This window comes from Erinaceus europaeus, chromosome 3 (assembly GCF_950295315.1).
Source record: "Erinaceus europaeus chromosome 3, mEriEur2.1, whole genome shotgun sequence".
In the NCBI taxonomy this organism is placed as follows: domain Eukaryota; kingdom Metazoa; phylum Chordata; class Mammalia; order Eulipotyphla; family Erinaceidae; genus Erinaceus; species Erinaceus europaeus.
Genome location: NC_080164.1, coordinates 141,602,167 through 141,622,818, shown reverse-complemented (window position 1 = coordinate 141,622,818; position 20,652 = coordinate 141,602,167). Strand labels below are relative to the sequence as shown.

General features: G+C 40.7%; 1 protein-coding gene across 1 annotated transcript in view; it reads right to left on the bottom strand.

Moving 5' to 3' along the window:
• Positions 1-19,727, bottom strand: part of IGFBP7 (insulin like growth factor binding protein 7) — an 87,361-nt gene extending 67,634 nt beyond the window's left edge. The window contains exon 1 of the mRNA XM_016188490.2: positions 19,095-19,727. Coding sequence (XP_016043976.1) covers positions 19,095-19,569 — 475 coding nt within the window. The 5' untranslated portion in view covers positions 19,570-19,727. The remainder of the gene's footprint in view (positions 1-19,094) is intronic.
• Positions 19,728-20,652: the final 925 nt, after the last annotated feature.

Below are 20,652 nucleotides of genomic sequence, written 5' to 3'. Positions count from 1 at the left end.
CAACTGCCCACAGAACATTTAAGAATCTCCTGGCTGCAATTGAGGAAGCTGGCTGTGAGATTTCTCACTTGTCCCTGGCATAAGTGACTAAACTGAACTCACATATCTGTGGGCATTCACTGAAATACTGTTAGTTACTGAGTATGAAATGGCATTCATTATAAAGTATACCTGTATCATAAATATTGACTTTATGTCAATTAGGTTATGTATGACATAAAGTCTGCTATATAGAATTTAGTGTTTATGGGGCCAGGTGGTGGTGCACCTGATAACATGCACATGTTACAATGTACAGAGACTCAGGTTCGAGCTCCCAGTGCCCACTTGCAAGGGGAAAGCTTTGCAAGTGATGAAGCAGTGCTGCAGGTGTCTCTCTTCCTCTCTCCCTATCTCCCCCTTCCTCTCAATTTCTAGCTGTCTCTATCCTATAAACAGATAAAGGTTTAAAAAGAAATTTGTAGTTTATACCAAATTAGAAGTTTTCTCTCTCTCTTTTTTTTTTTTTCCTTCCAGGGTTATCACTGGGACCCGGTGCCTGTACCATGAATCTGTTGCTTCTGACAGCCATCTTTTTTTTTTTTTTTTTTTCCTGTTGTTGTTGCTGCTGCTGTTGCGACCCCCCAGGTAGGGAGCCAGGGGGCTTGAACTGGGATTCTTATGCTGGTCCTTGCGCTTCATGCATGTGCGCTTAACCCACTGTGCTACCGCCCCAGAACTCTTTTAGAGCTATTCAGACATAAGTGTATCACTTCCCTTGTCAAGTCATCAAAAAGACAATATAAGCAAAATCAATTCATTATTCTGAAAAAATTTTCACACGTAAGAATTTGATGCTTGTGAATAACTTTTGTTTTATCAACTGTTGATTTCAAAATCATGTGATTTCTATGATTTAAGAATCTTATTTAGAAACCAGTCTCAATATAAAGCATGATTAGGCTTGGAAAGTCAAATAATGTATTTTAATTTATGAAATTCGTTACTAATATGTTTTAATATATATATTAAATATATATTTAATATATATAAATATATATATTAAATATTTATATTTAATATATACAGATGAATTATTAGTCCTCTACTGAAATGTAGCTAAATTTACTTATTTAAAAATTTCTTTTTTTGATTTTTAATTTATAAAAAGGAAACATTGTAAAGTTTCTTTTTTTTAATCTTTTATTTATTTATTGGATAGAGAAAGCCAGAAATCGAGAGGGGAGGGGGTGATAGAGAGGAGGCAAGACAGAGAGACATCTGCACTTCTGCTTCACTGCTTGTGAAGGTTTCCCTCAGCAGGTGGGGCCCAGTGGCTTGAACCTGGGTCCTTGAGCATTGTAATGTGTGCACATATCCAGGTGTGCTACCACCTGGCCCCTAAATTTACCTTTTTTATATTAAACTCTATTACTATACAAACAAATAACATATTTTTTTCAGAAATAAATTCCTTGACCTAGTATGCAAATGTCACCTTTTAAAGTTCATTTTTCAGATAATTTATCATGCCTTCAAGCTAAATATGTCTAGAAATGATTCAGTGTAAAGGGTAATGGGTTTCTAAAAATGTATATATAAACTGTCTAGAAATTTATATGTTGGAGATAGAACTATTGCATCCAGAAAGCAAGAATGGAACAAATAAAGACCTTTCTGATGTAAAAAAAAAAAAATCATGTTAGATTTACAGAAGAGACTGTGCACAGAGTGAGGCTACCAGTCTAAGTGTATCATGAACAGGTGGCTGTACCAGAACACCTGGGTGTTAAGTGCCAGAAATGTTATTTACTGGCTATGTGATGACCGACCTTCACTTTCCTGATTTGGAAATTGAGATAATAATTTTCCTCATCATGTACAGATGGTCAGCGGGCACAAGAAAAAGAAATGCTGATCATCACTTATTATTAGGGAAATGCAAATAAAAGCAGCAGCAGCTGAGCTGCCACCTTACACTTGTGAGCACAGCCTACATAAAAAAGGCAGAAAACAACAAATGCTGGTCAGGAAGTGGAGAAGAGGGGACCGTTATATCCTGCTGGTGGGCATGTAAAGTTGCCAAGTCTCTCTGGAAAAACAGTATGGAGATTTTCCAAAAATTAAAAATGGATCTACCTATATGATTTAGCCATCCCTCTCCTAGATATCCATCCAAAGGACACAAAATCATGACTACACAAAGGTACAGACACACTTATGTTCACTGCAGAATAAGTCACAAGTTCTGGCAAGGCAGGCATCCTACTGTGTGAGCCCTCTGGCCCCTAACAGCCAAAATTTGGAAACGACCCAAATGTCCAACTACAGATGAGTGAATAAGGACCTTGTGGGAGGGAAAGGAGGAAGATGGCGGACTGAGAAGTCGCTAACAGCGAGCACTCTGATGGCATCGTCGGCAACGGTAGGATTTTCTGCCTTTAGCAGGCCAGTCAATAAGGGGTGACACCAAAAAGTGAGTACAATTTAATTTGGGTTAAGAATTAGAGTAAAGGTGACACGGACTAGCGGGGGCTCCAGAATTCCCAGGGCGCCGGGCAAGGCGAGTGCGCTGGGCATTGTCCTCCGCCCGCCCAGGAAGGCGGCTCCTCCGCCGGTTGCAGAGCGCAGCGGGCAGAGGCCCCGGAGAGAGCACTTTAGCTCGGGGGCTTCCTCTTGGGAGTCTCCAGGGTCCACCGCGACCCTGAGAGCGGATCCAAAGACTTCTTGAGTATAGCTCTCATTGGATCAAAGGATTTGGAGCTAGTTTTCATTTTTGAGAAATCCTTTAAAAAAGTCTGGAGGGGGGGGTTTCCCGGAAGATGGCGGACTGAGAAGCGGCTAGCCTTTGAGCTCCGGACACATCTCGTGTAAACAATAGGATTTTCTGCCTTTAGCAGGCCAGCCAATAAGGGGCCATAGCGATGACACCAAGGAGGTGTCTATAACTTAATTTGGGTTAAGAATTAGAATAGGGGAAAAAAATTCTTTTTTCTTCCTTTTAATTTTCAAGCATACATCCTTCCCGCCGCCCCCCCCCCCCCCCCATAAGCAGTGCCTGGGACCAGCTACTAGCAGGATACCCCATACCACCAAACAGGGTTTTTTTTTTTTTTTTTTTTTAAACTCACTGATACACATTTGGGAAGTTCCTCGCACTGCTCTTTAATTACAACCCTTCTTATTATCTTCTCCCTTTTCTCTCTCTTATCTCTCACTATCTCTTTTTTTTTTTTCTTGTCATACACTTCTTTCTTCTTTGCCTTTCTGAATTTGTGAATTACTTTGGGGAAGAAATCTGACCCAGAGTGGACTCTCTATGTGTGTATCTCTGCTCTAGTTCCCTTTACACTCTTGTTACCCCTAGAATATACACTGGATAGTAGATTTGCATAACTGTCTATTCTTGCTATCCTCTCTTTCTTTTCTCTTTCTTCACTGGGATTTGGTTACTATTTTTTCACAGACTGGAGAAATTTTTTGGCTAACTGGTAACGATTAAACTCCTTCAATACTTACTTCAGTTGCTACTGTAATTCCGGAGGTTGGTGAGTGCAATTGTCATAAAGGTATTTAGTACAGTGTTACTTGTGCTCAAAACACAACAACTGAGGAACAACAGAGCATTAAAAAAAAAAAAGAGAGAGAAACACATAAATAAAAAAAATGGGTAGATTAAAAACAAATAAAACTGCTACCCCAATGAATGAAGACAAGAGCCCAGAAGAAACCACAAATCAGTCAGAAGTAACCATAGATAAGAAAAGTATGCAAGCAATAATAAACTTATTAATCACAGAAATGAAAACAACATTGGAGGAAAGGAATGGCAGTATTAGGGAAACAACAGTTGAGACCCCCAAGGAAAATACTGATTATCTTGAGACAATTAGAGAACTGAAAGCTGAAATAGCTGTAATGAAGAAAGAAGCTGAGGCAAGGGAAAGCAGACTAACAGAAGCAGAAAACAGAATTAGTCAGACAGAGGATGAGTTAGAGAAAACTAAGAAAGAGGTGAAAGAGCTTAAAAAGAGATTGAGAGACACTGAAAACAACAACAGAGACATATGGGATGATCTCAAAAGAAGTAACATTCGTATAATTTGCCTGCCAGAGGAAGAAAGAGAGGAAGGGGAAGCAAACATTCTAGAGGAAATAATACAAGAAAATTTCCCAGACCTGAATAACAGAAAGGATATCAAGGTGCAAGAGGCCCAGAGAGTACCAAACAGAACCAACCCAGACCTGAAAACACCAAGACACATCATAGTCACAATGAGAAGAAGTAAAGATAAAGAAAGGATCCTAAAGGCTGCAAGAGAGAAATAAAAAGTCACATACAGGGGAAAACCCATAAGACTTTCTGCAGATTTCTCAACTCAAACTCTAAAAGCCAGAAGGGAGTGGCAAGATATCTATCGAGCCCTGAATGAAAAAGGGTTTCAACCAAGGATAATATATCCTGCTAGACTTTCATTCAAGCTAGATGGAGGGATCAAAACCTTCTTAGACAAACAACAGTTAAAGGAGGCAACTATCACCAAGCTGGCCCTGAAAGAGGTACTAAAAGACCTCTTATAAACAAGAACATCACTATAATACTTGTAATATATCAGAGTAAACAAATTGTTTTTTAGAACAATGGCACTACAATACATTAAATCCATAATATCAATAAATGTCAATGGCTTAAACTCACCCATCAAAAGGCACAGGGTGGGGGGATGGATCAGAAAACATAACCCAACCATATGCTGCTTGCAAGAATCCCATCTGTCACAACAAGATAAACACAGACTTAAAGTGAAAGGATGGAAAACTATCATACAGGCTAACGGTCCACAAAAAAGGGCAGGAACAGCCATTCTCATCTCAGACACGATAGATTTTAAATTAAATAAAGTAATAAAAGATAGGCAAGGACATTACATAATGATTAGAGGATCAATCAGCCAAGAAGACTTAACAATTATTAACATCTATGCACCCAACGAGAGACCATCTAAATACATTAAACACCTATTGAAAGAATTTCAAAAATACATCAATAGTAATACAATAATAGTGGGAGACTTCAATACCCCACTCTCACACTTAGACAGATCAACAAAGCAGAGAACCAATAAAGATACAAGAGAATTGAATGAAGAGATTGACAGACTAGACCTCTTGGACATTTTCAGACTCCTCCACCCCAAAAAACTGGAATACACCTTCTTTTCAAATCCACACAACACATACTCAAGGATAGACCACATGTTAGGCCACAAAGACAGCATCAATAAATTCAAGAGCATTGAAATCATCCCAAGTATCTTCTCAGACCACAGTGGAGTAAAACTAACTTTTAACAACAAACGGAAAATTATTAAAAGACATAGAATTTGGAAACTAAACAACATGCTCCTTAAGAACCACTGGGTCAGAGACTCACTCAAACAGGAAATTCAAATGTTCCTGGAAACTAATGAAAATGAAGACACAACCTATCAAAATATTTGGGACACAGCTAAAGCAGTACTGAGAGGGAAACTTATAGCCATACAATCACATATTAAACACCAAGAAGAAGCCCAAATGAACGACCTTACTACACACCTCAAGGACTTAGAGGAAGAGGAACAAAGGAACCCTAAAGCAACCAGAAGGACAGAAATCACTAAAGTTAGAGCAGAAATAAACAACATCGAAAATAAAAGAACCATACAAAAGATCAATGAAGCCAAATGTTGGTTCTTTGAAAGATTAAACAAAATTGACAAACCCCTAGCCAGACTCACCAAACAAAAAAGAGAGAAGACTCAAATTAATAGAATTGTAAACGATGCAGGAGATATCACAACTGACACCACAGAAATCCAGTGAATTCTGCGAAACTTCTATAAAGAACTATATGCCACCAAGCTAGAGAATCTGGAAGAAATGGAACAATTCCTAGAAACCTATGCACTTCCAAAACTGAACCAAGAAGAACTACAAAATCTAAATGCACCAATCACAGACAAAGAAATTGAAACTGTTATTAAGAATCTCCCCAACAACAAAAGTCCTGGACCAGATGGCTTCACAAATGAATTCTACAAAACTTTCAGGAAACAGTTAATACCCATACTTCTTAAGATATTCCATAAGATTGAAGAAACAGGAATACTCCCTTCCACCTTTTATCAAGCCAACATCACCCTGATACCAAAAGCTGATAGGGACAGAACAAAAAAGGAAAACTACAGACCAATATCTCTGATGAACATAGATGCCAAAATATTAAACAAGATCTTGGCCAACCGGATACAGCAACACATCAAAAAGATTGTTCATCATGACCAAGTGGGATTCATCCCAGGAATGCAAGGCTGGTTCAACATCCATAAATCAATCAATGTCATTCATCACATCAATAAAAGCAAAGCCAAAAACCACATGATTATCTCAATAGATGCAGAGAAAGCCTTTGACAAAATCCAACACCCATTCATGCTCAAAACTCTACAAAAAATGGGAATAGATGGGAAATTCCTCAAGATAGTGGAGTCTATATATAGCAAACCTACAGCCAACATCATACTCAATGGACAGAAGCTGAAAGCATTCCCCCTCAGATCGGGGACTAGACAGGGCTGTCCACTGTCACCGTTACTCTTCAACATAGTATTGGAAGTTCTTGCCATAGCAATCAGGCAAGAGAAAGAAATCAAAGGGATACAGATTGGAAGGGAAGAAGTCAAGCTCTCACTATTTGCAGATGATATGATAGTATACATAGAAAGACCTAAAGAATCCAGTAGAAAATTACTGGAAGTTGTTAGGCAATATAGCAAGGTATCAGGCTACAAAATCAATGTACAAAAATCAGTGGCATTTCTTTATGCAAACACTAAATCTGAAGAAGAAAACATCCAGAAATCACTCCCATTTACTGTTTCAGCAAAATCAATCAAATACCTAGGAATAAAGTTGACCAAAGAAGTGAAAGACTTGTATACTGAAAACTATGAGTCGCTACTCAAGGAGATAGAAACTGATACCAAGAAATGGAAAGATATCCCATGCTCATGGATTGGAAGAATAAATATCATCAAAATGAATATTCTCCCCAGAGCCATATACAAATTTAATGCAATACCCATCAAAGTTCCACCAGGCTTCTTTAAGAGAATAGAACAAACACTACAATCATTTATCTGGAACCTGAAAACACCTAGAATTGCCAAAACCATCTTAAGGAAAAGAAACAGAAATGGAGGCATCACACTCCCAGACCTTAAACTATATTATAAAGCCATCATCGTCAAAACAGCATGGTACTGGAACAAAAATAGGCATACAGACCAGTGAAACAGAATTGAAAGCCCAGAAGTAAATCCCAACACCTATGGGCATCTAATCTTTGATAAGGGGGCCCAAAGGATTAAATGGAAAAAGGAGGCTCTCTTTAATAAATGGTGCTGGGAAAACTGGGTTGAAACATGCAGAAGAATGAAATTGAACCACTTTATCTCACCAGAAACAAAAATCAACTCCAAATGGATCAAAGACCTAGATGTCAGACCAGAAACAATCAAATACTTAGAGGAAAACATTGGTAAAACACTTTCCCACATACACCTCAAGGACATCTTTGATGAATCAAACCCAATTGCAAGGAAGACCAAAGCAGAAACAAACCAATGGGACTACATCAAATTGAAAAGCTTCTGCACATCCAAAGAAACTATTAAACAAACAGAGAGACCCCTCACAGAATGGGAGGACCTTGTGGTATACATAAATTCTCTCTCTCTCTCCCTCTCTCTCTCTCTCTCTCTCTCACACACACACACACACACACACACACACACACACACACACACACACAATTTTGTAGCAAGTTTGTTATAACATGGAGGGATAACCTTTATTCTGTGTCTGCTGAGATGAGGCTACTAAAGGGGAGGGATGTTAGCATGGAGCAGGGCTCTCTGACTGTGGTTGAGGGAGAGTGGTGGTTTGGGTGATGGGTAAGGTGTGTCACCACACATTTTAGGGAAGTGTCAAAGTTGTACTCTTTGTGACAACTACAGTATTGTAAAATACTATTTCCTTAATAAAAATGAAACTATCAGGGCTGGGTAGTGGGGCACCCAACAGAGTGACATATTACAATTTGCAAGGAACAAGTTTAAGTCTCTAGTACCCATCTGTGTGTGTGTGTGTGGGGGGGGAGCTTTCTAAGTGGTGAAGCAGTGCTGCAAGTATCTCTCTTGTTTCTCCCTTTCTGTCCTCTTTGATTTCTCTCAGTCTCTATCCAATAAACAAACAAACAAACAAACAATTAAAAAATTAGATCATACCCCTTACCTTCCAAAGTTGTTGTGAATAGTAGATGAAAAAACAGTCACACAATTCTCAGTAAACTGTAAAGTACTGCAGGTACTATTCAACAATAGATGATGTCGAGTTCTTTCCCTGAAGTAGTTTACGGTCAATGCTAATCACTTATATTTACTTGATACTTCATAATTCTCTTCGATAATTTAACATTTGCAATAATTAACTCTGTGAAGCAGGTGAAGTAAGCTGTACCCTCATTTATCACATGTTATCCTGAAGTTTTGTGGGTGTTGCTTTTTCATAGGGATATAGTTTACTTTGAACATTTTTTGGCCGTGTTAACTTTCTTACTGTAAGTTAGTAACTTTACACCCTATGACTGGGGCTTTGTCAACACTAGGTTAGTAGGTCTGTTTTACCTGATCTGAACCTTTCTTATTTTCAGACACAAAAACACTGCAAACTCAGCCTGCTTTAGGGACCAACTTATTTCCTGGATGGTTTCTCTGGTAGCCCACTGCTTGGTAGAAGCATTGAGGGGGGTGGGAGAGTATGTGCTTCATTGTTAGCTCCAGCTGTTTCTAATTAACCTCTTTGTGCTTTTCTCTGTAGAGTAGTAAAGTCAATTCAACAAATTAGCTTGTTTAAAGGCACCAGATAATTCTGCCATCAATTCAATTTGGGATAAAAGAGTTTAACTATTTACCACATCATTTATAAATAAAACAAAACAAAATCAACATTCCCCCCCCCCCCCCCCATGCTCAACCCTGACTTTCTTCTCCTGACCTTACCCACTTTTTCTTGGAGATTTGGAGGAGGTGGTGGGGGTGGGGTGTCCTAGAAAATTTACATAGAACAGGCTTGGAATAGTTTTCCTTGAACTTATCTAGTTCCTCACAACCTCCTATCCTCTTCCTAAAAAGAAAAGGACTTATGGAAAACTTTAAAACTGCTTAAAATAAACCAACTCATTTCTTTCACATACTTGTGTTTTCTTCCACAGTAAAGTTTCCTGATGATGCCACTCTTGAATCTACATTATGATAAAGGCTATGCGTATCTATTTTCTGACTTAAAAAGTCTTTTGACAATGATTCAGGACCCCCCCCCTTTTAAAAAACTATTTAAAAGATAAAAGAGAGAGAGAGAGAGAGAGAGAGAACACCAGACATCACTCTGGTCCATGTGCTGCCAGGGATTGAATTCAGGACCTCATGCTTGAGAGTCTAGTGCCTTAGCCACTGTGCAATCTCCCGGACCACTCAGGACCCCCTTTTAACAGCTGATTAAAAACAAGATGCTATCCTTTAAAAAAATATTATGTATCTTACAATTTAAAACAACATTTGTGGGCTAATTTGAGGTAAAGGAAGCACCATATTTTTACCCATGGTGGGGAGGAATTAGAATGAGGGAAGGCTGGTTGTCCTTGAAGTCTATCCAAGACTTTTTTTTTTTTTTCCTACTAACCTAGCCAAAAAATAATCTTATAAGGCAGTTTCTTTTAGAAGGCAAGCTTATGGTAAATTCTGAGGGCAGTTTCTAGGGACAAGATGAAGAGCATATTTAAAAACGTACAAAGTCTATTTAACTTCATCATCTGTTATCACAGGTGTAAGATGTAAAGTATTTTACAAGTTATAACACCCTTTCCCAGGTGCCTCCCTTCTTTCTCATCTCTTGGTTTTCCAGAAAAAAAAAAAAAAGACTATTCTAAACAGAATTCTCCAGACTTCTAATAGGCATGTTACAGTATTCAACAGTTTTTTCTGGCAAGTTCTTTCTGGTGTATAGTCTACATGTACCTTGTGTTTTAGTGATGAGTTTAATGTAGCATGTGCAGATGCTGACTTTATAACGCTGTACATCTAAAACTTACATAATGTTATAACGTGCCGTGTGAGGGTGTTTCTTCCTGGGCATGTGCTCTCTGGGTTGGAGAGAACTTGACTGGAGCCAACCTGGGCTGCTGCTTAGTCAACGACCAGGAACTCATGGCAGAACTGGGACGCAATGCGTCTTTATTGATCAGAGACAACGCTTTTATATCTTAGAAAACCGGAAGTGGCAAGTCGGAAAAGGAAATGTCTAGGAAAGGGGGTAGAGAAAAGGAAAGAGTGAGCTAATGGTAGAAACTCCCTGAGCAACTGTTGCAAAGGCTTTAACCAGTGGGATTGATTAATACCCTGAAGGCAGGGTGGGTCTTGAGGTAGAAAGAAGATAGATGAGACAAAACAATGATTATGTAAATAGGCCATACTATCAGCAATGCTGCATGGAGCAGGGGGAGCTGGTTTAATGCCTGATAATAATGCAGTTGATTCAATAGAAATGATTAATAATGCATTTTTATTGTTTTATTTATTTATTGGATAGAGACAGACAGAAATTGAGAGGTAAGGAAGAGATAAAGAGAGACCTTGCAGCACTGCTTCACCACTTTCAAAGCTATTCCCCTGCAGGTAGGGACCAGCTCGAATCTGGGTCCCTGTGCATTGTAATATGTGCACTCAACCAGGTGCACTACCACCCAGCCCCTTAAAAATGCAAACTGGAATAAAATGCCACAAAAAAAACAACAAAAAATGTACTATTAAGTAAATATATAAGTCCAGTGCTCTTAGGCCAGTCTATAAAGATCTATTTATTTCAAACTGTATCTGAAGAGGCTAATCATTCTTTTCCAGTACACTTAACTAGCACTGAGATCAGACCTTAAGGAAGTCTCAGCAAAGAGAGAATTCTGTGGCAGCCATACAAACAGCAGTGCAACCAAAACAATGGCTACATAATACATATCCTAACTTCTTGGAACACTTCAATTACAGACAGTGAGTATCATTACTCAACAACAACAACAAAGGTTGAAATTTACATTAATTCAACAAAGGTTTTTGGAGTAGTCAGTAGCAGACACAGTTGTAGGTTCTGGAGACAAAACAATCAACAAAACAGAAAAAGGTTCAAGAAATGGATACAATCTTTTTTTAAAAATTTTATTAGTGACTTAACATTGATTTACAAAATTATAATATAACAGGATATAATTCCACACAGTTCCCACCACCAGAGTTCTGTGTCCCTCCACTGGAAGCTACAGTAATTTTCCCAAGGTTGCAGATATGGGTTGACTATTACTTCTATAACTATCTGTCTAAATATATGTATTTGTCTATTTTTTTTCTATGGTTCTGCCTTCTCTTCCTTTCTAAGTCACACCTATACCTATTACTACTTCCAAATGTCCTTCCTTTTTTCCTCTTCTCTTCCTGAGATGGACACAATCTTCCCTGGTAGGCTCTGGCCAGTCAAAATAGGTATTTTCATGCAGTTGTTTGAATTAGTTCCATGTCTGTATAAATAAACTACTAATAATAATAATGAATGTTCTTGGTGGCTGTTTAATTACAGGACTTTTAATTCCATTTCCTAAAAAATTATAGAACACTAGATCCGGAATCTTCTACTTAATGACTAATTCTCATACTATGAAGAAACATCAATTTGTTCTTGGATTACCATCTTCTAAAAGAATCTTAAATCCTTTAAGTCCATTCTTCAAGGCTGTCTATTTTCTTTTTCTGAAGCATTGTGAGACTAGAAAAAAAATTTTTTTTATTGTTTGTATTGGGCTAGGGTAGACTCTTCCAGGCGTAGTTTTTTGTTTGTTTGTTTCTGATATGATTGTGGCAAGAATAATCTAGGGGGCACATATTCCTGAAATGAGCAAGTGACTGGCATTTGGGACCAGCAGGGGTGGCTAGTGAAAAGTCATGTGGGGGTACTATGAGGAGTCACTAAGTAAGTTCAGTCCAGACTTTCTACTCCCAAGTAACAGCTTGCCACAGCAGGTAGGATCTGACAGTGCTTCTAAGATCTGAGAGAGAAACCAAAGGTCTTCTGAAAAAGGAGGCTAGATCTCTTTGCAGGGTTTATTAGAATAGCTTCCTAATGGGAGTCTCTAACAGCAGTCTTGGTCCCTTTCAATCTATTTCTGAAGGGCAACCAACAGAGATGTTTTAAAAGCACAAATCCAATTATCGCACTTGATGGCACCCACTGTTCTTGTGAGTGTCTAACTGCCCTAACAACCCACGAGACCCTCCAACACTGCTCTGCCAACTGTGTAGCTCTCCCACTCTGCCAGGCAGCCCCACGGAACTATGTGCTATCTATCCCTTCTTATGATGTTTCCCTCACCCACAGCCCTCTTCCCACCCCCAACTTCACTCCTACCTCCATACCAGTTCTTTTCTGGTCAGGCCCTTCTCATACATGTTTCAGTTAGGAAGTCTGTAAAAAGCTGCCATCTGTGAATCCATTTTTAAAACAGTGCTAAAGAATCATTATAGAGAAACTGCCTTATCTGTATTGTTTGAACTGGGTCAAAGATCTTTGGACTGGGCCCAAAAGCAATTATTTTAAGATACCATCAAGCGAATAATAGCTAGAGAAGTCATGTGGATCACAAGGACAGATGATTGCAGATTTTTGGCCAGAAAACAGATTCAGTAACTAAACATGTATAGCCAAGAATAGTTAACTTTGTTAGCACTAATAAACTATCTTCTTCTCATAAACCCCTTAATAAAATGTTTGTTTCTCTTTGGGCACATTTTAGGTCCCACCAACTTGATCATCTCTCATTTCAGAAAGCTCTCTCTCCTTCACTCTTTCGCTCTCTTCCTCACTTTCTCTCTGGTTAACACCCACTTCTAGAGAGTTATTTCTGGTTTCTTCTCCACAAATCTGGGTTAAGGATTGCCATCTCTTGAGCCCTTTAAAAAAATTTTTTTTTGGTGGCATAACTGATTAGTTTAACAAAAAGTAGCTTGCTGACTTGTATTCCATTGAGATAAATTGGGCCATTAGTTATTTCATATAATTTTGGAACCCTTCTGTTTCAACGTCCAACATCCAGTTATATAACACTGACACTATGGCAATTCCATTGTGGTTATTTATTTATTGTACTATTAAACAGTTATCTGACATCATCAGGGTGTTCTACAATTCAACTCAATTCTGATACTATTTCTCTGGGAGATAGTGTCAGGTGTTACCAGTTAACAGCTCAGCCCTACAAGACTCTCCTCCATTTCAACTACCTAATGCAAACCATGTCACCTTTGCTTCTGCTCAACTGGCTAAGGTTGGAGGATCTAAGAATGTCCTTCCTGGGTTTAATTAATTTGCTAGAACAGTTCATAAAACTGTTCATAAACAGTCCATAAAAGAGAAGCAGTTTACTTGCTAGGTTGTCAAGTGATTATAATATAATGTAATTCGGGAATAGCTGAATACAGGAGATACTTAAGACAAAGTATGGGGAGTAGGCTAGGAGCCTCTATGCTTTCCCTGGGCACATTACCTCCTCCATATATTCACCAACTCACCATCCCTTCCAACTTATAGTTCTTTTGGGTTCCTATGGAGGTAGTATTACACAGGAATGATCAACTAAAGCACTGCCTGCTGGCTATTGAATTCATACTCCTGAAAGTCAGGGGATAGGACTGAAAGTTCTAACTCACTTGTCATATAAGTGACTCCACCAGAAATCATCCTCTTCTTTTGGGGGCTAAAAATTAGCATGTTTCTAAAGTTGACCACACAGCTGAAGATTTACTACATAACAAGAGACACACTGATAGTTCTCAGTGCTTAAGGAATTTCAAAAGTCCTAGGTGCTATATATAGCAGGAACAGGAGGAAGATCAAATATATATTATATATCACAGTATCACAAGTTCACAGATTCACTGAAGGAGAATAATAGAAGATGGACATTTAAATAATGTTATCATCATGAAAATGGGCCTACTGTAAGCTTCTCAAAGAACAACTATTTTAAATTCACCAAGTAAAATGAGTTCCTGAGAAGCAAAATCTTTCCTGAAGCCCTCTGCTGCTTTGAACATATTTCTCAGCAGCAATGAATATGGAAATGTCAGGGTCTGGGGGGAAAGGGACCACTAGTGTTAGAACTCAGGGTAGCAGAAGGTGATGGGTAAATTTAGATGATTAGATGACCATGAGTCAGGATCACAGAGATGTAAGGAGAAGAGAGCAGGGAGGCTCAACAATCCATTGCCTGCATTTCCAAAATGGCAAAGTACTTTGTAAGAGGGTTCTTTGTTTAACCAACAAATATTTTTGAAGTACCCAACTATTATCTAGTGACTGTGTCCATAAAGACTTAGATGGTGGGGAGTCGGGTGGTAGTGCAGCAGGTTAAGCACCAGTGGTGTAAAGCACAAGGACCGGTGTAAGGATCCCAGTTCGAACTCCCAGCTCCCCACCTGCAGGGGAGTCACTTCACAAGCAGTGAAGCAGGTCTGCAGGTATCTATCTTTCTCTCCCCATTGTCCCCTCCTCTCTCCATTTCTCTCTGTCCTATCCAACAACAATGACATCAGCAACAACAAAAATAAAACAATAAGGGCAACAAAAAGGGAATAAATAAATAAACATTAAAAAAAAAGTTATATGGTGGAAGGGCCAGGAAATGGCTCACCCAGTAAAGTGCACATTTTGTCACATGCAAGGACCTGAGATTGAGCTCATGGACATCACATGGGAAGCACCTGCACAGGAGCAGGGGAGAAGTGCTGCACTGTCTCTCCTTCTTTCTGTCTTGTTTTCCTTCTTTGTTTGTCACCTTCTATCTTGAAAAAAATGGAAGGGATGGGATACAGAGTTCTGGAGGTGGGAATTATGTGGAGTTGTACCCCTCTCACCTTATGGTTTGTCAGTGTTTCCTTTTTATAAATAAAAATTAAAAAAAAAGAACTCTACTTGGAGCAGAGGAATTGAGCAGTAATAACCCTGGTAATTAAAGAAAAAAATTACTGATATGTGGTCCCTCTTGTAGAATATTTCCAGTATAATGGGGAAGACAGACATTTAAGAGCCCTTGGGAGCAGTGGGGGAGGCTCTATATTAACTAGGGGAGCTTGTTTGCTCTTCAAACCTCCCTTTGCTGAAATTCCCACATGCCTTTTCTGCAAGGCTTTGCCCACTTCACATTATACTGCTCTAATCCAGCCCTTCCAGTCACTATCCTATTTCCCAAATGCACATTCTTCACCACACACACACATACACACATGCACAGACAAATACACCTGAAAAAAAATCTGTTTACTTGCTTATCTCTAAAGCTATTAGTAAACTCCAGAAAAGAGAGACCATTTCCCTTAACCAAGGCTGCTTACCCTGAGACTAAAAGCACCCAGAAAATTCATGTGTTCATTAATTCATGCCACAGATATTTATTTACTAGCACCAGGACCTGGGCCCCTAAGGATAGATCAGGGAGTAATAATTCTCTTCTCTCATGTATCCCAAGTTGAATAATGGCAGCAATGAATATCATTGGGTGTTTTCTATGAATAATCTTCATAATACTGAACCATGATGATTCATGAAGTACCTGTGAGATAGTTATTCTTATGTTACAGGTAAGAAAACCTAGGTCCAGAAAGGCCAAACAATTCCCTCAAGTCCAAAAAGTGGCAGAATTATGATTCATAACTAGAGAGTCCAGGTGTGAAGTTCAGTGTCTTGATGATTCTGCTAGACTGTCTCTAGCTTACATATACATTGTGTGTGCAATAAACATTTTCTGGAAAAAACTGCTGGAAGTCCACACAGAGCTGACAAAATTCATGGTGGGGTGGGGACACTCAGAGAGTCAAGGAGCTTCACAGAGAAAGTGATACTGGCTGATTCCTGGAAAGCTGAATGTTCACAGGGGATAGAGGAATGAAAACTGAGGGAGTGATGGTATGATTGGAAACACAAGAAAATAGCAAGCACTTATTGTGACTGGGCCAGAAAAGGAGCCGGAGAGGTCAAAATGTTAGAACAGACTCATTGTGAAGAGTTTTTGTCTCATATATCCTTCAAGATACTTTAATTTTTGTGCTGAAGGTACTAATAAGAGAGACCCTTAAGAATGAAAAAAATAAAAATTAATTCATGTACTCACAACTTCCAATAGCACTAAATTCAAGATGACAGTCCAAGGTCTGAGATTATTTGCTCATTACTTTTCTGACAGCTTTTCAAAATGGCTCTGTCTCCTAGCAGATCATAGAAAATGAGCAAACCAAGACCTGTCCTCTGAAGGTGGGTAAAAGGCATTCTCAGAAAGAAGGGCAAGATGGAAAGTGGTTTCAGGGCTCCAGGACCAGTGCTGTGGGAGGTGTATTTGCAATTGCAAGGAAACTTTTCTTAAGAAGAATAGGTCTGTGTTGTACATCCCTGGCTGGATAGGAGCTGGCACAGTGTTGGCACGAGACAAGAGCTTGATAAATATGTGTTATATGAATGTTTCCTTCTTATAGTCACTCCAGCAAACATAACTCAAGTTTGTTTTTTCTCCTTGAGAGTAAAAATGGCTGGAGGAAGTTAGGAAATGCATTTCCTATTATTTAATTAATTAATTTATTTTGCAAAACGTCACTACTAACCTGTACAGAAGAAATGACACATGTGGGGGTTTGTTTCTATGGCTGTCAAAACACATCCAGGAGTCAGGAGACATGAATTAGGAGAATGGACTACAGAGCCTCTTGTGTTTGCTATGGGAAAGTACTCTGGTGGACCTCACAGCCTTTCTGCTCTTTCTTTTTTTTTTTTTTAATTTATTTTTTATTTTTTATTTTTTACCAGAGCACTGCTCAGCTCTGGTATATGGTGGTGCAGGGGATTGAACCTGGGACTTGACGGAGCCTCAGGCATGAGAGTCTGTTTGCATAACCATTATGCTATCTACCCCCGCCCCTTTCTGCTCTTTCTTTTTTTTTAATTAAAATTTTTTAAATATTTATTTATTTTCCCTTTTGTTGCCCTTCTTGTTTTTTTTATTGTTGTTATAGTTATGATTGTTGTTGTTATTGATGTCGTTGTTAGATAGGACAGAGAGAAATGGAGAGAGGAGGGGAAGACAGAGAAAGGGAGAGAAAGATTTTTGCCGACCTGCTTCAATGCCTGCGATGCGACTCTCCTGCAGATGAAGAGCCTGAAATACTCAAATCAGTGCATTTAACCTGCTGCACTACCGCCCAACTCCCTTTTTTGCTCTTTCTGCCAATGTCTATAAGTGGTTCCTAGGTCTCATATTTCTAAATTTAGATTAGGAAAGAAACATCAATTTATGTCAAGGGTTCTAGTTTTAGATGTTATTTCTCCTAATATTTTCCCCACAGATAAAGGAAAATCAGGTTTATTCCCTCAAAAGAAGTGCAGTCTGAAGATATGTTGAGGAGCTGAGTATATGTGGTAGTGAGGTTTAATGACCAGTACTATGAGACTATCAATCTCAGCATTTTATAATTGCACCATGTGAGAGTTTAGAATGTACACAGCAGGAGAGAAAAGGGATAAAAATAAACTATAGGCTAGAAAGTAACAACACCAGAATAACCTTTGCTCTGATAAAGCCAATGATTTTGGGAAATGATGGGGAAAAAAAAAACAAACCCTGGAATGTTTATAAAAAAAAAACTTCAATAGTTGGAATGAATTCTTAAACTATGCATATTTCCCTTTTCACGACATAAATGATAAATGAGATCCAAAGGAACAAATGACAATTCCTACTGGAAAAGTATATGCATTATTTTGGGTTGTGATTCTCTCTAAGTTTAAGGTGGTGATAACAGAAACGGTTAATAGTTACAACACTCAAGATTTTTAATTGTGAACTCTGAAACTGGTGAAGACATTTCTGGGAAAAGTTCTAAGCAAAAAATTACTTGGAAAGTTTGGAGAAAGTTTGAGCTGTGTTGGAAAGGCAACTGCTTCTGATATTACAGGAGAACTAGCTGTCTCCCCTTTCTTCCTTGGCGGGGACATGGAGAGGGACTGCCAAGGCTGGATGGCTAACTTTCCTTTGAAACTGTTGCCTATGGAAAACCTATTTCAGGCACTCAGGCTCTTAAAGTTTCCACTCCCCATTGCCCCCTCCTCCTGCTTTTATTCACTTTCTCCTTTCATTATGCAAATCTGGACTTGTTTGGAATAAAATAATCAAATATAATCTCAAAGGCATTCCTGAGGATGTATTACACACACTTACAATGGGAGTTAGGGGGTAGGAAAAGAAAACAGTTCACAACACAATCTACACCATAAGACCATGCTTTAGAGTTCATATTTTTGCCCACACATAATTAGTCAGCTAGACTGCTGTCTGAGAATTTGTAATTTAAAGTGGATGAATCATTTTTCTTAATATTAAGAAACTATGCTTTCAATTAAAATTTTTATACAGTCTAGCCAATTAGACTTGGGACAAACTACTAATCTCGAAAAACAGTTCTTATTTTATAATTTAATAGTCAACCTTTCCCCATCTCTTGATTTAGCCTCTAGTATACTCCCAAGTCAGGAAAGAATGAAGAGAAAATGACACCTCCAGGTTTCCAACACAGTGCGTGTAGCTTTTGCAAGTCGGTTTTGCCAGCTGTTAGCATATGTTGGGTGAGTTTTGAGGATACGGGAGTCTATGGAATTTGAAAACTTTTATTCTCTCTCTCACGGTTTGTAAAGTTCTGAGTTTTGGGCGCGCGCACCAAACTTAAAATAAAGCTTCTCCAAAAAGAATTGATATTGCTTAACTCTGTCTAAACAGCTGCCAAATCCCTGCAAGGCCCCCCGCCCAGAAGTCTCAGAAACCAGCGCCCTGCGCGCCGGCAGCGGACGCCCCGTCGAGTGGGCCCCCGCAAGGGGGCGCTCCGCACTCTCGCTGCGCGCGCCCCGGAACCCGGGGTGGCGAGGACACTCGTGCCCACCTTGCTCGCAGGTGCCTTTGCTGACCTGCGTGACGGCCTTCTCCCCGCGGCTCTCGGCTCTCAGGCTGGCGGCGCGTAGCTGGCACCCGCTGGGGTAGGTGGTCCCGTCGCTGCCGCACACCGGGTAGCGGCTCTTGCACACGCACACGCCACTCACCACCTGGCCGCCGGCTGCTGCCCCGGCTTTACCCTTCCGCCTCTTGCGGCTCTTCACGCACTCCATGCCCGGCGCGCAGTGCCCCCTGCCGGCGCCGCCGCCCCCGCACGGCTCGCCCTCGCCGCGGGCACACACGGGGCAGCAGCCGCAGGTGTCGCGGGTCTCGCCCAGGGGGCAGCCCCGCGGGGGCAGGGGCGGGCAGGAGGCCGGCTCGCAGGGGCCGCAGACGTCGGAAGAGGAGGAAGAGGAGAGGGGCAGCAGCAGGAGCAGCAGCCCGGCGGCGCCGAGGAGCAGGGCCGGCAGCGGCGGCCCCTCCATGGTGGGGTGCGGTGGTGGCGGCGCGGGAGCGCGAGTGAGCCGGGCTCCCCTGGCCCGCGCCTTAAAGCCGCTGCCCCGCCCGGCCGTCCCAGGGAACCACACCCCGAGGCGGCGAGAACTCTGTCGCCCCGCCGGCGCCACCCCTCCCGGGACCGGGCCCAGCGCGCTCCTGCCGGGGCGGGGTGGAGCGTCCGGGCGCCCGGGGGTGCCGGGTTCGGCTCTTGGCTGGGCACCCCGCGGCCTCCAGCTTAGACCCCAGCCCACTTGGGCCGCTCCCCAGCCTGTCAGAACGGCGTCCTCTGAGGGCCTGGCGGTGGCGCACACGGTTAAAGTGCACACTTTCTCAAGCACGGGGACCTGGGTTCAAGCCTTTGCAGGGGGAAAGGTTAACGATTCGAGAAGCAGGGCTGCAGAACCGCGTCCTCCTCCCTGGTTTCTTCTCCAGTCCAAATAGTTATGATTAAGAAGGATGAAGAGACTCCAGTCTCTGGCGCCAACTCTGAGGTTTGGGAATTTCTGCCCTTCTTGGCCGAGGGCTGGTCATGGTTGCCAGGCTAAAAGGAGGGATCCTTGCCCGCCAACCACTCCTTTTTAGGACCACCCAGCCACCTCCCCACCTGTGCTTGTTTCATGTCACTTCTAGTGTGAGCAATGGAATCCGTGTGAGAGTTGCTCATAGTTTTAAATTCACAGTAATCTGTGAAACTACAAAACTTCTCCTGGTGGACAGAACACAAGATGAGGGGCGGCATCACTAAAGTCTTCCCTCTCCCAGTGTTCACCTTGAGATATATGTGTTGCTGACAGTTCCTCTATATTTTTGCAAAGTGGTCTCTAAACTCAACTCTAGAGTCTCTTTTTCTGAATATTGACCCTTCAAACCGTTGGGGGAAAATTACCTATTACTTTTCTGCACCCTCTTCAACTGTGGCTGTTCCTGCCTTGTTTTCTCCCGGGATTCGTAGGATGTTGTTTCTCTTGGGTCCTGCACCTGTTGTAGCTGAATGCTGGTGAACAAAGTTTAAAGACTCATGGTTTCTGCCACATGTCTAGCTAGCCCTTTCTTTCTGCTCTATTTTCCCA